Here is a 17,524-nt window from a genome sequence, read left to right on the forward strand (position 1 = left end):
CTCAATGTCCATTTTCAGGTTATGGGGCAAGGCTTTTAAGCACACTATCTCACTTCTTGACTTTCTGCTTAGGGCATCTGCGACCACATTGGCCTTCCTAGGATGGTAGTTGATTACATAGTCGTAGTCTTTTATTAGCTCCAGCCATCGCCTCTGCCTTAAGTTCAACTCTTTTTGCGTTAATAAGTATTTAAAACTCTTGTGATTTCTATAAATTTCGTACTTCTCCCTGTCTAGTGTCTCAAATTTTCAATGCAAAAACTACTGGAGCAAGAGACCATGGGTGGGATAATTCGGCTCATAACTTTTAAATTGTCGGGAAGCATATGCTACAGCTTTGTCATTTTGCATGAAGACACAACCAAGCCACTTTATGGATGCGTCGCTATAGATAACAAATCCACAAGATTCTAATAGAAGCGTTAAGATCGGAGTAGTTACCAACTGCCATTTTAGTTCTTGAAAACTTTGCTCACATTCATTAGTCCACAAGAAACGAGCATTCTTCCTTGTCAAAGCAGTCAATGGTCCAAACAATTTTGAAAAACCTTCCACAAAACGCCGATAACAGTTGGCCAGACCCAAAAAACTTCTGATTTCATGTACATTAGTGGGTCTCTCCCAATTTACTATAGCTTCAACTTTCTTGGGATCTACCGAGATGCCGTCTTTTGATACTACATGTCCAAGAAAAGTAACTCTATCCAGCCAAAACTCGCACTTTGAGAACTTTGCGTACAACCGTTTTTCTTTAAGCCTTTGCAAAACACGCCTTAAATGATCTTCATGTTCCTCCAAGCTTTTGGAGTAGATTAAGATATCATCAATGAACACTACTACAAATTGGTCTAAGAAATCGTGAAACGCCCGGTTCATTAGGTCCATGAAAGCTGCTGGTGCATTTGCTAACCCAAATGGCATTACCAAGTACTCGTAATGGCCATATCAGGTGCGAAAAGCTATCTTGAAAATATCTTCCCTCCTTATCCTTAGTTGGCGATACCCCAAACGAAGGTAGATTTTTGAGAAGATCAGAGCACCCAGCAGCTGGTCAAACAAATCGCCTATACGAAATAGTGGATATCTATTCTTGATGGTGATTTTGTTAAGTTCCTGGAAGTCAATACACATCTGGAAAGTACCATCCTTCTTTTTCACAAAGAGTACAGGCGCTCCTTATGGCGATATGCTAAGGCGAATAAATCCTTTGTCTAACAACTTTTGTAGCTGGGTCTTCAAATCTTTTAATTTCGCTGGTGCCATCCTATATGGTGCTTTGGATATTGGAGTTGCTCTTAGAATTAAATCAATGTAAAATTCTATCTCTCTGTCTGGGGGAAGTCCCAGAAAGTCTTCTGAGAAAACATCGAGAAATTCTTGCACACCAGGTATCTCCTCCATCTTCCTCTCCTCATGAGGCAAGCCTTTTAAGCATACCAAGTAAACTTGACATCCTTCTTGTAATAATTGCTTGGCCTGAGTTGCTGAGATTAATTGTGGAGTAGCGCTCACCTTGGATCCCACAAATTTGAATTTAGTGTCAGCTGGTAATCTAAAAATTATCTCTTTGTTGTAGCGATCAATGATGGCATGATTGTTTGATAACCAATCCATTCTGAGGATGATATCGAATACTATCAAATTGGCCATGAGGGTTCTCCCTTGGATGCGTATTGGGCAACCCAAGACTATTTTCCTGCATATCACTGATTTGCTTGCCAAGGTAGATACTACTACTCCTACTTCCATTGGTTCTACATTAATACGAAATCTCCTAGCATACCTAGCTAATATAAAAGAATGAGTAGCTCGATAGTCGAATAAAACAACAACCTTGCCAATAAAGAAAGGTAGAGTGCCTGTGACTACTCCATTCTCCGTCTCTGCTTCACCTGGTGTGAGGGCATATACCTTGGCTTGAGTGGGTGGTTTGCGTTTGTTCCTTGTCTGTAATGATGCAACACCTCCTTTTGTCTTTGGGCAATCCCATGCAAAGTGGTCGGCCTGACCGCATCGGTAGCACATGTTAGCCCCCACACGACACAATCTGTTGTGGGGGAGTTGACATTTGGGGTAGGGCGTGCCGTTGGCTGAACTCGATCCATTTCCTATGGGTTTGACTCCTTGATTATTTCCGTTTGGTCTTCATTTCCATCCAGCTTGGTTTCGATTCAGTGGGAGTGCAGCCCTCTTTCATGATTCTACCATTGCCATAGCTTTTCTCTTCACACTTTCCTCAGCTAGGGAGGCCTTGTTGACCAATTCTACAAAATCTCAAATTTCAAAGCATATAACACGGTCATGGATCCGTGGGTTGAGGCCCTATTCAAACTTCCTTACTCGATTCCCTTCATCTGCCACCAAGTAGGGAGCAAAGTGAGCCAACTTATTGAAGCGGCCAGCATACTGAGCGACTGTCATATTTCCCTGGGTGAGGTCCATAAATTCTCAAGCCTTCGTGTCTCTGAGGATCTTAGGAAAATATTGCAGGAGAAATTCTTTTTGGAATCAGGGCCAAGAAATTGCTTCCTCACTACCTAGTTCTTGAATCAGCAATAACTTCTTGGTAGGGGTGAGTATCGGTCGGTAGAATCGGTTACGGTATAACATTTTCAATTTCGTATTCCGCCCCTACAAAGTCGGTATACTCGGTTAATTAACCGACTTCTACCGCCCGAAAATATTACCGAAACCGACCGTTACCGACAAAGTCGGTCGGTAATTCCCGTTTGGGCTGGGCCTAGTTTTTGTATTGGGCCTACTGTACATATCCGTTTTTGGGCCGAATTTTCTGATTTTTAGGTTAAAACTTTGATCAGTTTGATGGGCTTTGAATTTTATAATTTTTTGCTGTTAAAAATTTGATGGGCTTTCAATTTTACCATTGTTTGATTTGAATTTTGTTATTTTTTCTGGGTACTGCCTCTGGCCAGTTTACTTTGGTAAAAAAATCAAAGCTTTCAAATGTTTTTTACAAGTAAAATTTCAATTATATATCAAAACTGAAATTTGATAGGATTGTGCAAAAACGATTTTTCCTCTATACAAAAGATTTGTTAAAACATCCAATACTTTTCAGTCTATAAATTAAATAATAGAACAATCAAACATAAACATAATAAGCCAAAGTTGCCAAACAAATACCAAATGACAAGCAAACATATATATACATAATATCACATAATAAGTAAAAAATTCCCCAACAGTTCCAATCATTATAGCATCAATGAAATAATCAAATAAACAATCAAACAATCAAGCAAATATATACACAATATCACATAATAAGCAAAAAATTCCCCAACAGTTCCAATCATTATAGCATCAATGAAATAATCAAATAATCAAATAAACAATTAAACAATCAAGCACATATATACACAATATCACATAATAAGTAAAAAATTCCCCAACAGTTCCAATCATTATAGCATCAATGAAATAATCAAATAATCAAACAAACAATCAAGCAATCAAGCAATCTAGCACACACAAATATGAAGAGTTCAAAACATAAACTCATAAACAAGTTAAGCAACTAAGTAGTCTAAAATCTAAAGGAAACCAACACATAAACTAATTTTACACAGTAATCTCAACATATTAGTCTTCTCAAAAGATCATAATTAGGCCCAAGCTTCCCAAGCAAGTCAGCAACAACGCTAACAGTAGCCAATTAACCTTCAAAAGGCAAAGAAAAAGAATATATAAGGTTAATTCAAATATGATGCCGACAAGTAAATAACCAATTAATTAAATCAACTAAGAAAGTCAATAAAACCAACCAAACAACACCATGTGACATGTGAGAAAGTCTCAATCCTTAATCGGCCTCGTCAACATTAATAATATTGGACATAATTTCTACCACAAGAAAAACATTAGAAAACTTAGAAAATGGAATTGGAAACAATTAAATTATTCAATGAAAGAACCAATTAAGTATATTTGAAATTCATTGTAGTAAGTAGGAAATATTAATAATTTAATACCTAAATCCAGCTTGTAGCTCTCGCCATCATCAACCTTAGACAAGAATGTGTCACGCAAACTAACGGGAGAAGATCTCAACCAATTTTGAGTACAAACAAGTGCCTCAATTGTTTTTGGAGCCAAAGAACTCCTAAATGGATCAAGCACACGACCTCCGGTGCTAAATGCCGATTCTGAGGCAACTGTGGTCACTGGAATGGCTAACACATCCCGCACTACCTTGGAGAGGATTGGAAACTTTGTTGAATTAACTTTCCACCAATTCAAAATATCAAAGGTTGTACTTGGTGATTCAACATCCTCCAAACAATATTGCTCTATCTCAGTTTTACAATCCATCAAATTTCTTGATGCTCGGAATGAATGAAACTCACTCAAGAAAGAGTCGTCGTCGAATGAAATGTTCTCGGATGATGTTGAAGCATGACAATGTGGAGCCTCTCGACTTTGTACCTCATCATTGACACTCATCATTGGCACATTTCCCCTAGTGCCCACATATTGGTCAAATATATTATTTATGTCCTCCTTCAATTTATCAACAAGATTTTTCGCCATCTCATGTGAAAGGTTCGTTTGACACCAATATTCAAAAGCAACCAGCTTGTACCGAGGATCAAAAACAACTGCCACAAATAACAACTGGTTTATTTTCTCAAAGTTCCCCCAATATTTGTCATATTTTACTTTCATCTGCCTAGCCATATCACTCACCAAAGGATCAGGACTTCCAGCATAATTTAGCACTTGCCTACGAACACTACAAAGTTGTTGGAAAAACAAGTTTGCAGTTGAATACAATGAACCAGAAATTTTCATAGTGACATCATAAAATACCTTCAAAAATTGTACAAAGTGACGAACATTGTTCCAATCATCCTCCTTGGGAGGCCCCAACCCCTTTCTTCCTCCAACAGTTCGATTTAAATAACGCATAAGAGGCCCAACTTCCTCTTGCAAAAGCTCAAACGCCTTTCTATACTTCTCTACTAACTCCAACATGGAATAGGTTGAGTTTCATCTAGTGGGAACATCAAGAACCAAGGAGGCCTGACAAGCAACTTTTGTCTATCTGCACAAGACTTAAACCTTTCTAGTCTTTTGGGAGAGGACTTCACATACCTGACCACATTTCGGACCCTCTCAATTGAGTCATGAGCATCTTTTAAACCCCTTTGCACAATTAGATTAAGAATATGGGCATTGCATCTCACGTGAAGAAATTCATTAAAAGAAATAGTGTCCTCATCGTACATTGTTCGTTGTTTCAGCCAATTTAGTGCCTTATTATTGGCGGAGGCATTGTCAACCGTAATTGTCAAAAGCCTACTAATGCCCCATTCTACTAAACACTCCTCTAATACCCTCCCAATTGTGATGCCCTTATGATCTGACACTTGACGGAATGACAACAATCTTCTATGCAATGTCCATTTATGATCAATAAAATGTGCAGTCACACACATATAATGCATATTTTGAATAGAAGTCCATGTGTCGGTGGTCAAGCAAACCCTTTGATTAGTTGTCATAAACATATGCTTCAAATCACTCTTAGTCGTTAAATATGTTTTCACACAATCCTTCATCGTTGTAAAGCGAGAAGGAATGTTGAAGCGAGGCTCAACTACTTTCATGAACTTCTTAAACCCATTTCCATCCACAAACATAAAAGGCAACTCATCCTCAATAACCATTTCAGTAAGTGCAGCCCTTATTTTTTTCTCATCATACTTCGCAATCATCAATGCATTACCCTCCCCCTTCTTAGCCTCAAAGGTAAACATTTGTTGACTCTTATCTTGTCTAGTCTTATGGATCTTATACTTTGGGCATGTATTAACATGGTAAAGCATGGAGGAGGTCCCATTAATTTTAGGATGACACTTGTAAGCAGACCCACAATAATTACAATAGGCCATAGAGTCATCTTGGGAAGAACTTTCATCCCTAGTGAAATGTTCCCATGCTGCAGATGGTTTGGACATATTTTTTGGTTTCCTAGGTTGTGGTGGATGACCCCCACGACTCCCACGACCCCTTCCAATTCCTATAGAACTAGCATCCCTTACACCACTACTTCTATGAACATCCTCAGACTCATATTCAACATCTTCAACTTCCATGGGAGTAATTGGAATATCAAGAGATGAAGTATGAGAAGCACCACCTGATGTAGTCAGTGATGGTTTGGGTAAAATTACCGCCGCAGCAGCAGCAGGAGAAGACCTTTCAGTAGCAGCAGCAGGTGAAGACCTTGCAATAGCAGCAGCTGGTAAAGACTTTGCAGAAGCAGCAGCAGTAGCAGACTTTGCGGAAGCAGGTGAAGCTTTCGCAGAAGTGGCAGCATGAGAATCCCTCTGTGAGTCATTCATATAATGAGAAAAAAAAAACCCCCAATAATGAGAAAAAACCCTCAATGATAACCCTTTCCTCTCTTAAATTAGAAAAAATATATATATAAAATCAAACAACCAAGCAACCCACTTCAAAGACAAGTGGACCTCACTGAACTTCACATCTACTTCAACCAAGTCTAAATCAGTAACTGCACTTCACTAGGCTTTTAATTTTCAGCAGTGGGTTTGCATTTCCCTTTTCCACCACTAGTTTAAAATTTTAACAGTGTGTCATTTTCTTCTTAAAGGCTATACTCATACTCAGTTACTCACAATCACAAACACCTGACTCGTAACTGAGACGGCAACCCAACCTGCATGATTGTCACCCAAGGCATCATCTAAAATGATGAAATGGTACCTATTATTCACTTAGTTCTTCTTCTTATTGCATCCTCTATGTGGTAATAATTCCAGTCAAATTATTTTTTTTGAAAACAAGAAAAGTTATCACTTGAGCATGAAGTTTTGCAACACCCAACCCAAGTAAAGATCTTTAAAGAAGAACAGAAGAGTACAGGGTGAAAAATATTATTAATCAGACAATATAATTAACAATCAGGTAATCAAAAGAAAACCTCGTTTTTGTTGGGAGAAATGGTGAACTGAGAAGACAACCGACGTCGCCTCATCGGGGACCCAAGATAGGGACCTTCGATGGCTAAAAGGCGGAGCCGCGAAGAGAGATGAAGAGATGAGAGGAGGGTCACGAGGGTGAGCTCAGTGAGGTCTGAGACTGAGCTGCGGCGCTAGGGTTGGGGGAAATGGGTTAGGGCTGAGCACAGTGAGAAGAGATATATATATATATATTGGGGAAACTGCAGTTTACCCCCCTGAAGTTTTAGGAGTCTTTTAATTTTAACCCCAAAGTTCAAAAATTAGCAATCTACACCCCTGAAGTTTCAAAAATTAGCAATTTAAACCTTCCGTTTAATTTTTCCGTTAAATTGGGCGGAAATTTTTTTAAAAAAGACTGAGGGTAATGATGTAATTTCATAGATTTTCGTCAATTTTGACGAAAAAATTAAACAGGGGGTTTAAATGGCCAATTTTTGAAACTTTAGGGGGTAAACTGCATTTTTCCCATATATATATATATACTACTCAAAACGGCGCCGTTTTGAGTAGACATATATAAGTATTTTTAAAATTAATCAAAATGACGTCGTTTTGACATCAAAACGATGTCGTTTTGAATGTCGGTATGAGTCGGGTTGGTAATTGCGAAAACCGACTTCCAGAGAAACAATATCACCTGCCGACCGAAAAATTTTGGAAGAAGGAAATCCCTGCCGCCTTCCGTCCGTCATCTCGGCGGTGACGGTCGGTCTCGGTCGGCACTCAGTCGAAACTCGAAACTCGGTGAATCTGCTCAACCCTACTTCTTGGCGATCCACCAATGTCTGGCTTCACCTGATTGTCGATAGGCGGTGTATTATACCTGTTGTCCTTCCGTATAGCCTGTGAGTCGCAAAATTTCTTCCACGTCAGTTAGCCAATTTTCACACTCCATAGGATCTTGTTTACCATCAAATGGAGGAATGTGGAGACGCTTCGCTTGAATAGGCAACCGCGCTCCTCCTCACGGGGTGCTTTTCTCCTAAGATCAGTTATAGCCGTGACAAATTGCCTAGCCATAGCCTGAAACATCTGAGCCATATCTGGGGTAGCCTCAGCTTCCAAACCTTGTGATGATCCTTCTCCTTCTGTCATGACTCTGGAACGCGTCACAAATTAGAGTTTCCTATTTAACTACTCGTAAAAATTTAAATCATAAGCGTAGTGATGCAACTTAACCTAAGCCTGGGTTTGCACGATATTCACTAGGTTAATTAGCAAGTCAAACTTATAGTTGACCTTGCTCTGATACCACTCTTGTCATGCCCCGTTTAAGGTGAAAAGGGAAAACGCGAACTAAATGAATTTGCAGCAATTAAGGAAATAATTATACTCTAATACTATTATCATCCTTAACACATATAAAAACTAGGAATCCATTGAAAACATTACAAGCCCTTCAATGAGGTATAAACCAAAGTAACTACTATAGGGAGGTCATAACCTTCCGACGTATTAGAGTCCTCCTATACACAAAATTTGTAAGGTAAACAAAATATCCAAACCGTACAGTCTATATAAACAAAAGACTGCACAGTCTAGGCTTGACCCAGCAATCTACAGTGGAATTCCAGGTACTACAACTACTACGGCTCTGCAAACAAATTTGTCCAAGTATCCCAATTATAGGACTAGATGATTGGGTCCTTAAGCACCAGAAGGCCCACCAGTAAACCCGCCCTCAACACTATTATATATAATGCCATCTGCAAAAAAAATAAAGGGAGAAGGGGTGAGTTTAACAACTCAGTAAGTAGCCATAAAACCAAAAAGCTAGAAAATATGCTATGCAGATTTTTGTCATACTCTCAATCATGCACTAAAATAATCATTTCAGAATGAAATAATTAAAAGCAAGAATAGTTAATAAGTGAATAAGTTATGCAATGTATAGGCACTTCCTTTTATTTTCTTTTCTCAAATCATGTTTTACCCTCTGACCCATAACCGCAATTTTACCATGTGCGGTGCATGTTGGCTTGTCCCAAAGAACCTATAGATTCATCCTATCGTCACAGGGGAGTGTTACCGGGTTGAAAACTTCCCCTAGGTGAAGGTCACTCGGCCGATAGCACACACCTTCTCATAGCCGTCCTTCGGTGTGCTTGTCATGCTACCCATGCGATATGGTACCATTCGTAACTATAGCTGTGTCTCGGGTTAAACATTTATGACATGAATGCACATATAACGTTTCATATGATCTTGTAAGCTCATCTATAACTGTATACTATACCATGAACTTTGAGAGCTTTTTTTCCATTCATAATTGCATTCATGCATAACTCATAAAAATGAGATAATTGCAATACGTAAAATTATTAAACCATGACATATGATTGAATAAAATTTGGCATTTAAAAATATGAAAGGAAGTGCAATCTCAAATCATGTAAGTAAATGATTTATGAAATCCCCCAACACTTTTCCAAAAGATTTATAATAAAATCGGTTGGGATTTTTTTTGGTGTTGTGTCCCCTTACCTGAACTTGACGATGGGTTTGCGTTGCGGTGTCTTCTACCTTGAAATGACGATTAGATATTGTGGTGCTAAGGGCAAACTAGAAAGGCACTTGAGACAACTACTTCTTGTGTTCTGTTTTAGAGCATGAGGAGAAGAAAGAAAGCTTCTAGGTTACATAGGTAACTAAGAAGAGAAGAGTGTGCTCGTGTAATCTGGAGAGAGGACAAGTGGTTGCCTAGGTGTCAACTGATAATTCAATTGGTTATGCATGGAATACAAGTGTCCAAGAGAGAAAGGAGAGAGGACACGTTGGTTTACTCTTTTTTCTAAAGGCTAGGTTGGTTTTTTGGAAGAAAAAAAAATGAAATTAAATCCTTTTTGGAGCATACCCACGTTGAGTTGGCAAGAGAGAGAAGAAAAAGAAAATCTCATCCTATATTCTAGGGGATTTACTTGATATCTAATTGGATGAAATTCATCTAAAGTCCTATTCTAATGGATATTGCCATATATATGTGTGTGTGTGCACACCAATATATAATCACCGTCCTTAGCAGTCTCATGTTCTTCAAAGAGAGGGATGATATTATCTTTCATGTTAGGGAGGAGAGTGGCCATTGCCGTTAGGTCATCTTCCATCCATTTTTCCTTTTTCTTGATAGCATCATCATCTTTTTGATCTTCTACTTCGGGCCTACTTGATGTGAGGGTGTACAAAGTTCTCTCATGTGTCAGTACGTAAGAGATGTGATGTTTCCACATTCTATAATTGATTCCATTAAGGCCTTCGACCTTTGAGGAATCTATACCCCTTTTAATAGCCATTTTAAAATGTGGATATGATAAACTTAATACAAATATCTATTTACAATAACTGTAATATATTTGATATTAATTACTACACACCAACAGAAAAATTAAAAATGTGCTTCTAACTTATTACAAACCAGAAAATAATAATAAATAAATAAGTTTATTATTATTATTATTTGGACAAAGTTTTCCTCCAAACTAGGTTGGAGGAACTTCCTTCAACCCAGTCTATAAAAATGACATGTGTCCATTTTTTTAATAACATGTAAGTTGCACATGAGTTTTTAATATTATTTATTCCAACTTTGTCCTTACTATTAAAAAACATGTGCATCTCACATGTTCAAATGACATATGTCATTTTTATAGACTGAGTTGGAGGAACTTCCTCCAACCCAGTTTGGAGGAAAATTATGTCCTTATTATTATGAGATCACTTGTCTCTCGGATAAGTCAGCCTTGCTTGATAATTATTCATACAAGCCCTGTAGTACCGATGGCTTGAATCTGGCGGTATGAACTGGTCACCTCTAGGTGGAAGGGTGTATCGATTGTTGCTAATTGGCCACAAGTCCCTTGGATTTTGCAAAACTGCCCTTGTAATCCTCAAAGGACTTGGACCCCTCAAGCGTCTAGCACTTGAAATTTCTGATTGAGTCAAATTTGGTACAGTGAATTCCACTTCCTTATGTTGCCTAATTGACAGCCAACATGGGTGAGCAAACCTCCGATTTATTTGCCTTTAACCTTGACCTTGATAAGAAGATTCACTCATTTCCCAACGAGGTTTATAATTTTTTCTTTGGGAATTATAGTTTGAAAACCTTGCAATACTCTTTGCCCTCGAATTAGCTCTCCAATGGCTTTGAAATGAGTTAAATCGAGGCTAAAATGAGTGAAAACGGGTCAAAAAACTACCCTAAGGTTGAAAATGGCGGTTCTAGCAGTACTGTTGAACCAGATCGGACCAGTGTATGGAGGATCCAGCTGCTAGGCATGCCACACGCGGTTCTGGTCTGGTGCATGATACGATGTACGTCTGGCGCATGTCTGTGGAGATGCACAGGTCGGTTCAGTAGTCCGGTTTGAATCTTGGGTCACGTGTCGAATTTGACCCATTTTTAGTGGGCTGATTGTTGGCTTGACCCGTTTGGGCTTGGGCCCTTATGGCAGATTTCCAGGTCGTATGTTTCTACTTCGGTCCGAGCCGGGTCAATTCTTGGATTGGGTTGTGAAAATCTGAAATGACGTCGTGTTTGGAATTGTCCAAAAAGACGTCGTGTCATTTTTTTTCGTGCTTGTTCAAGTGTACAAGGAGCAGCTTTGTTTCGGTACGAAACGGCGTCATTCCTTATAGGATTGAAAATTTCCTCTTGTGAGGGCAAAATAGCAGCATTCCTAGTCTGTGGAACGACCTCATTTGGAAACAGCCCCTTGGAGATCTTTGAAACGACGTCGTTCTAAAGGGAAACTTTGTGCGCCCCCTGGATCAAATGCCAGAACGACGTCGTTCCAATTAAATGAAATGACATCGTTCTCAATTTTTGATTTAGAGGCAATTTTATTGCCTTCGCTGTTGGTCAAAATGATTTATTTTTTATCAACAGGGTTTTCTTTTTCGATTTTTGACTCAAAACAGTTAAAAATTGCAGATTTTTTCCAAAAAATTTAGATTTATCAACCCTAGAATTACCCCCTTCCACTGAAGATCCAGAAACTGTACCTTTGGTTGGGGATGATTCACCAACAATGTCAAAACCCAGAGGAGTAGAATTTTGCCTTTGAAAATCAATCAAAGTAGATGCTTCAAAAGGAGTTGAAAAGAAATTTTTCTAGTATTTTTGCTCCAACATGTAACACTTCTTCAATGTTGGAATATCTCTAGTGTGTTTTAACCCACCGACAATAATTTTAAGAAGTTTTTCTTGTGGATTTGAAACCAATAGATGTAAATTATAAAAAACCACAGAAGAAGCCAAACCTAAACTTTGTATGTTGATGGTTTGCAAGATCTCCTTCATATAATCCATAGATTCCTCTTCATATGAACTTTCTTTCTCTTTGTCTTCATCCATAATCTGGCTCTGATACCACTGTTGGAAAATATACGTATCATCTCTGTATGTAGGAATCTCCCGTTAGGGTGAAAATCCTATGTAGAACAAAGTGATAGAAATCAGAGAATAAGAGAATGGAATAATACGTATGTTCTTTGACTTCAACTCTATTTATAGAGTCATGATATAACTCTTCACCAAGAGTTATATCACATCACTTATTATAACCACCATGAAAGGGTATGATTGTCTACGGGGATGACCACACTAGTTATGGTGTGATCATCCCTAATTTATCAGCATCACCTCAACCTCTTGATTAATTGTCTAGTAAAAAGTCCAAAAAAATGATATGATAAGGGTCGCTAATTATTTGATTTAGGATGGATATGGTCACAGCCTATTCGTAAAGGATGAAGCCGAACTAAAACTTAGGATAGTCTTGGAATCATCAATTAAGGAGCCCCCAAGAGTAAACTCCAAACTATTTATATGCACCTTAGAAAATCATAAATTTCCATATATAATACTTGTGATAGGTAAGACCATAATTTTGATTCTCTAAAAATTATTAGAGGAGTTTATCAATGATTCACCAATACATTGTTCAAAGTTACTATAGTATTTAAACAAGAGAGAGGAGTCTCGGAAAAAAAAAAGAGCAAAAGTGTAATGCCTTGATTGGAGAAGTGTTTTAGGTAGATTTTCCTACATGTCTACTCTTGCTATATTGGTAAATCCAAATTCTCAAGGATTGTTTGTGTACTTATCCTATCTAAGCATGGCAATTTCAAATTAACATGTCATAAGTGAGAATCTAGATAAGGAAAGCTAGCCAAAGTTAATTAACTTTAAATTAGGGTTGACAATTTTTGACACGACCCACGAACTTGACACAAATCCAACACAAAGTTAAAGGGTTAATGTTGAGTAGTATAACCTGTTTAATTAAATAAATTGGCTAATGGTTAACTTATATAATATAATCTTATATTCATGCATTGACACAACTCGAACCCAACATGTGATATAATGTCAGGCAATTTTAACATGGTTTATAAACCCAATACAAAACGAGTATATAAAATTAGAGGGTTTGAGTTTAGGAGTTTGACTTGCTTAATTAAATGGATATCGTTATGGTTAACTTATATAGTCTTATACACAACGTTTCGATATGACTCAACGTGAACACAAATTACCATCATTACTTCAAACCATTGGGTTTTATAACTCACATATTTCATCATACAAGTAGTGTTTCCAAATAATTAGGGCGAAAACAACAACTGCTAGCTCTAGGCCATGCACTATATAATTTCGCTTATAGCTATTCAGCTAACGTGGGGCATAAGCTACTATCTTGTTGTTTTACATGAATACACACCACAAGCTCTTATTCAAGGCGTCATTGTACATCACGAGACCCCTTGACTCCGTGGAAAGGGCCACTAGTATAGTCACTAACCGCTACTAAAATTCATGTAAACTTTATTCGTAGGCGTCGCTCCACTTGAAATGAGCGTTCTTCCTTGTGAAGGTGGTCATAGGACTTAACAACTTAGAGGGAAGTGATCATACTTGCTATCCAACAAAGGTAAACTCCTCACCTCCTGGTGGTCTTAAAGTCATTTAGTTCCATTTCAATCTATACTAGCATAATGTTTTGCTAGCCAATTCATCCCCAATATCACATAAAATCCTTGCATTTCAAAACATGACAAATTAGCTAGAAGTGTCATTCCCTACTTGTCACCACCTCTGATCTGGTCTCCACATCTACAGGATTGACAGTCGTATAAAAGGGCATGTGGTTTCTAGCTGAAAGGAAAGAGGGCATATGATTTATAATTTATAATTTTGACAAATTTTAAAACTTCAAATTTTGAAAGCCGTCAGTGTTTTAGGCCGTCTATTGCAATAAACAACCAAGGGTGGTGCTTTAATGGCTTAAGAAAGTTTTCAAGTGGTCAGGATATGTACTAGGTCGAATCTCCGTAATAGAGAATCCACACATATGCCTGATTAGTATTAGCCACCTTCGATTCTCATTGATGTTCTGGTAGGGCTGGACCAGGTTATGGCTTAGTCGGACTTAAGAGAATACCTGCGGTTCCCACCATCTAGGCTCCTCTTGTGCCGCTCCCAGTAGATAGTGCTACTATGGTCACGCCTAGATAAAATAGCCATAATTAATATACCCGGCCTACCGTTTTATATTTAACTTACATGTCGAAATAAATTTTTAATCGTCATTAAAATTAATTGTCGTCGATCCAAATCCTTTTAGCAAAAATAAAAAAAGACAAAAAGAAAAAAAGAAAAAAGAAAATCCTTTTAGCAACGAAATGCTGAGGAGAGGTCAGGTCGAGTGTGAGACAGGGACTGCTCCAAAGTCTACAAAGCAATAAGTACTCAAAAACGAACGAAAATTCCACCAAGGAGACCAGACCACATTTCCTCTCATCGCCACCGCCATCTCAAATCTCACTCCCAAACTCCCTCTTATCCTCCGATCCCGAACAAAGAAAACAACGACAAAAGAAAGCACTTCAATTAGATCTACGGCAAGACTCGAAATCCAGAGACAAAAGCCTGCCCTTGTTTTTTTCTGAAATGGGCTTTGAGCGGCTGGATCTTGATCTCGGGGATTCGAGTTGAAATGCAGCCGAATCTGTTCCCGTTCGGCACCGTTTTGGGTAATCCGCTCTTGTTCAATGGGGATTTGAGCGAGGGGTTCGAGAGCTCTAGGGTTTTCTTCTTGGTCCCGTTCTTGTTGTTCCAAGGAGGCGGAATGGATTTATCCAAGGTTGGCGAGAAGATTCTCAGTTCGGTCAGGTCCGCCAGATCGCTTGGACTTCTTCCTTCTACTTCTGATCGCCCCGAGGTAAATGTAGCTTTTGCATGCTCGACTTCAATGATTTGGAAAAAAAGAAGTAGGTTTTGTTTACTTGCTGAGAAAATGCGGGAAAGTAGAAGAATCCTGGTATTGTTCTTACTTTCTAGGTGTGGACCAATGCACAACTCTTACTTGGGTGAACCCAACTTCGACCGTTTGGCTTGAGTTTTTGGTATTAGTTCCAGTGTTATGGCACAGAAGAGGGTTAGTGTCAAAGGGAAAAATTCTAAGTGCGTTAGCAAGAAATGGAACGTGTATGATGAACTGAGAGTAGCTAAAAATTGGATGACCCATTTTACGAAAATGAAAAGCTTGGCTGGATACCTCTTCTTTGTGTTTGATGATTAGAAAGTCAGCTGTTTTATGGTTCATTGAGTGTGAGAATTAAGGTGCACCCAAGAAGACAATGTCGCCTGAATTTGTTTGGGGTTGACATCTAAGGTAAATTTTAGGAGAAAATGAGTAATAAATTATTGATCCAATGAAAAGAAGCATTTAAATAGTTGGCTACTCAATTATCCATTCACTGATGTAAAGTTTTGTGTACGAGTCTTTTTCTCCTCCATCATCAAAGGGCATGCTCCATGTTAAGATTCCTTGAACCAGGGTACACAGCTTCCATGGGTTCTTCAGGTACACAAACAACTTGGCTTTTATGGCCATATGCTAACTCATAGGGTTAGAGTAACGAAAGATTACTCACTCTTAAATTAACCACCTGTTCCATTTTTGGTCAGTTCTCAATGAGAGCTTCCCTTAAAATCAGTTTTATTCAGCCTACGAGAGAGGCTAACGAATGACACTAATCTTATTTCTACTAATAGAGCAGGAAGAAGGTACTCTCGTAGTCTATTAGGATAAGGACCAATAGCATTCTGTTTACTTTCTGGGAGACCAACGCCTAAAGAGAAGGAAGAAAGGGGTTCTATGGGTAAGGGGTTTATGTACTTGACTTCACCTAGAACATGGTGTTTACCTTGATAAGCAACCCACTTTATGGCCAGGAAAGCCTGCTCCTTAGTCCTTGGAAGAGTTTCATTGCCTATTAAGGCTGCTTTTTTTGATATGTTGTATTCGGAAAAGGCATTTAGTGTTGAAGATGATGGGATTTGGATGATGTTTTTGAAGGGTCGAAAGTTTGAAGTCAAATCCTATCATATGTGTTAGGGGGTTCTGGAGTTTATTTCCTTAATGTAGCATTTGATGTGTTTGAATTCCTTCAAAAGTGGCCTAGAAAAAAAAAGAACTCCTTCAAAAGTTGATTTTCTTTTTCTTTTTTCCCTTCTCTTCTACACAGTTGTCTTTAGGAAAGATGTGAATATTACATCTCTCTTTTAGTATGGAGTTCATTTTTGAGTTTTATTACAGGCATACTTAGACATCTGCTTTTTTTTTTTTTTTTTTTTTTTTTTTCCCCTTTTAGCTAACTGGTGTGCTTTAATACGCTTTACACAATTTTTGGAGGTTTGTAGGGAGAGAAGAGGATAAGTTAAAGAGGGAGAAGAGCGGATATAACTTATTCCTTTTTTTTCTTTCTTCTTTGGATGTTGAAAAACAAAGAGGATGGAGAGGGGAGTAGATATCCCTCCTTTTCTTTGGTTGCAGAGTGGAAAGGAGAGGAAAGAAGAAGGAATCATATAAATTGACTATAGAGAGCGATAAGTGATAGGAGTTGTTTGGGACCTTGTTAAGTAAAGGGGAATTGGAGAAAAATTCAGTATAGAAGTATCCTCTCTAATTCCTTCGATTTAACGGAATAAAAAAAAGTTTTTAAAGGGGTATGGTACCCCTCCAAATCCTTTTCCTTTACCCCTAAGAATAGCTCCAACCATGGGGAAGGAGAACCCCCACCCGTTCTGGTCTCTTTTCCTCTTCTCTACTTCCTTGTAAACATACTTAAGCTTGAAGCTCAATGAGGATCATATGTAGTGCCTTAGAGTGTCTTACATGAATTACCGTCAATGAGGTGCAGCTTAAGCACAAAACTGTGCACTTTTTTATGAAGCTCAAATTGCAACCAAAAAAAAAAAAAAAAGGATCAAAAGGCAGTGCTTGTTTTGAGTTTTGTAATCATTGATATACGTATATATTTTTAAAGTTTGTATTACTGTTATTATTATTTTGATTCAAAAGGTTACAGGTTATCCCATTACACTGGCATGTATTGCTTATATAAGCTTTATTTTATTTCAAGATGTCATGGTTTTTTTGACTTTTTGTTGACAACTTTGGAGTTTAGAAGCTTAGAGACTTTTTTTTTTTTTTTTTTTTGGTTTTTAA

The 17,524-nt window shown here is 38.1% G+C and overlaps 2 protein-coding genes across 2 annotated transcripts in view; one reads left to right on the forward strand and one right to left on the reverse strand.

Annotated features, from left to right (window-relative positions):
• Positions 1-3,823: 3,823 nt before the first annotated feature.
• On the reverse strand, positions 3,824-4,995 carry LOC132162840 (zinc finger BED domain-containing protein RICESLEEPER 2-like). Its single transcript, XM_059573059.1, has 2 exons — positions 3,993-4,995; positions 3,824-3,864 (listed from the first exon to the last, which is right to left on the reverse strand). Exons 1-2 carry the CDS (start codon positions 4,993-4,995, stop codon positions 3,824-3,826), a joined length of 1,044 nt encoding a protein of 347 aa, XP_059429042.1.
• A 9,739-nt stretch (positions 4,996-14,734) lies between these two features.
• The window catches only part of LOC132163502 (uncharacterized), a 30,919-nt gene continuing 28,129 nt past the window's right edge, over positions 14,735-17,524 (forward strand). The window contains exon 1 of the mRNA XM_059573811.1: positions 14,735-15,232. Coding sequence (XP_059429794.1) covers positions 15,008-15,232 — 225 coding nt within the window. The 5' untranslated portion in view covers positions 14,735-15,007. The remainder of the gene's footprint in view (positions 15,233-17,524) is intronic.

Source organism: Corylus avellana, chromosome ca10, assembly GCF_901000735.1.
Source record: "Corylus avellana chromosome ca10, CavTom2PMs-1.0".
Lineage (NCBI taxonomy): Eukaryota > Viridiplantae > Streptophyta > Magnoliopsida > Fagales > Betulaceae > Corylus > Corylus avellana.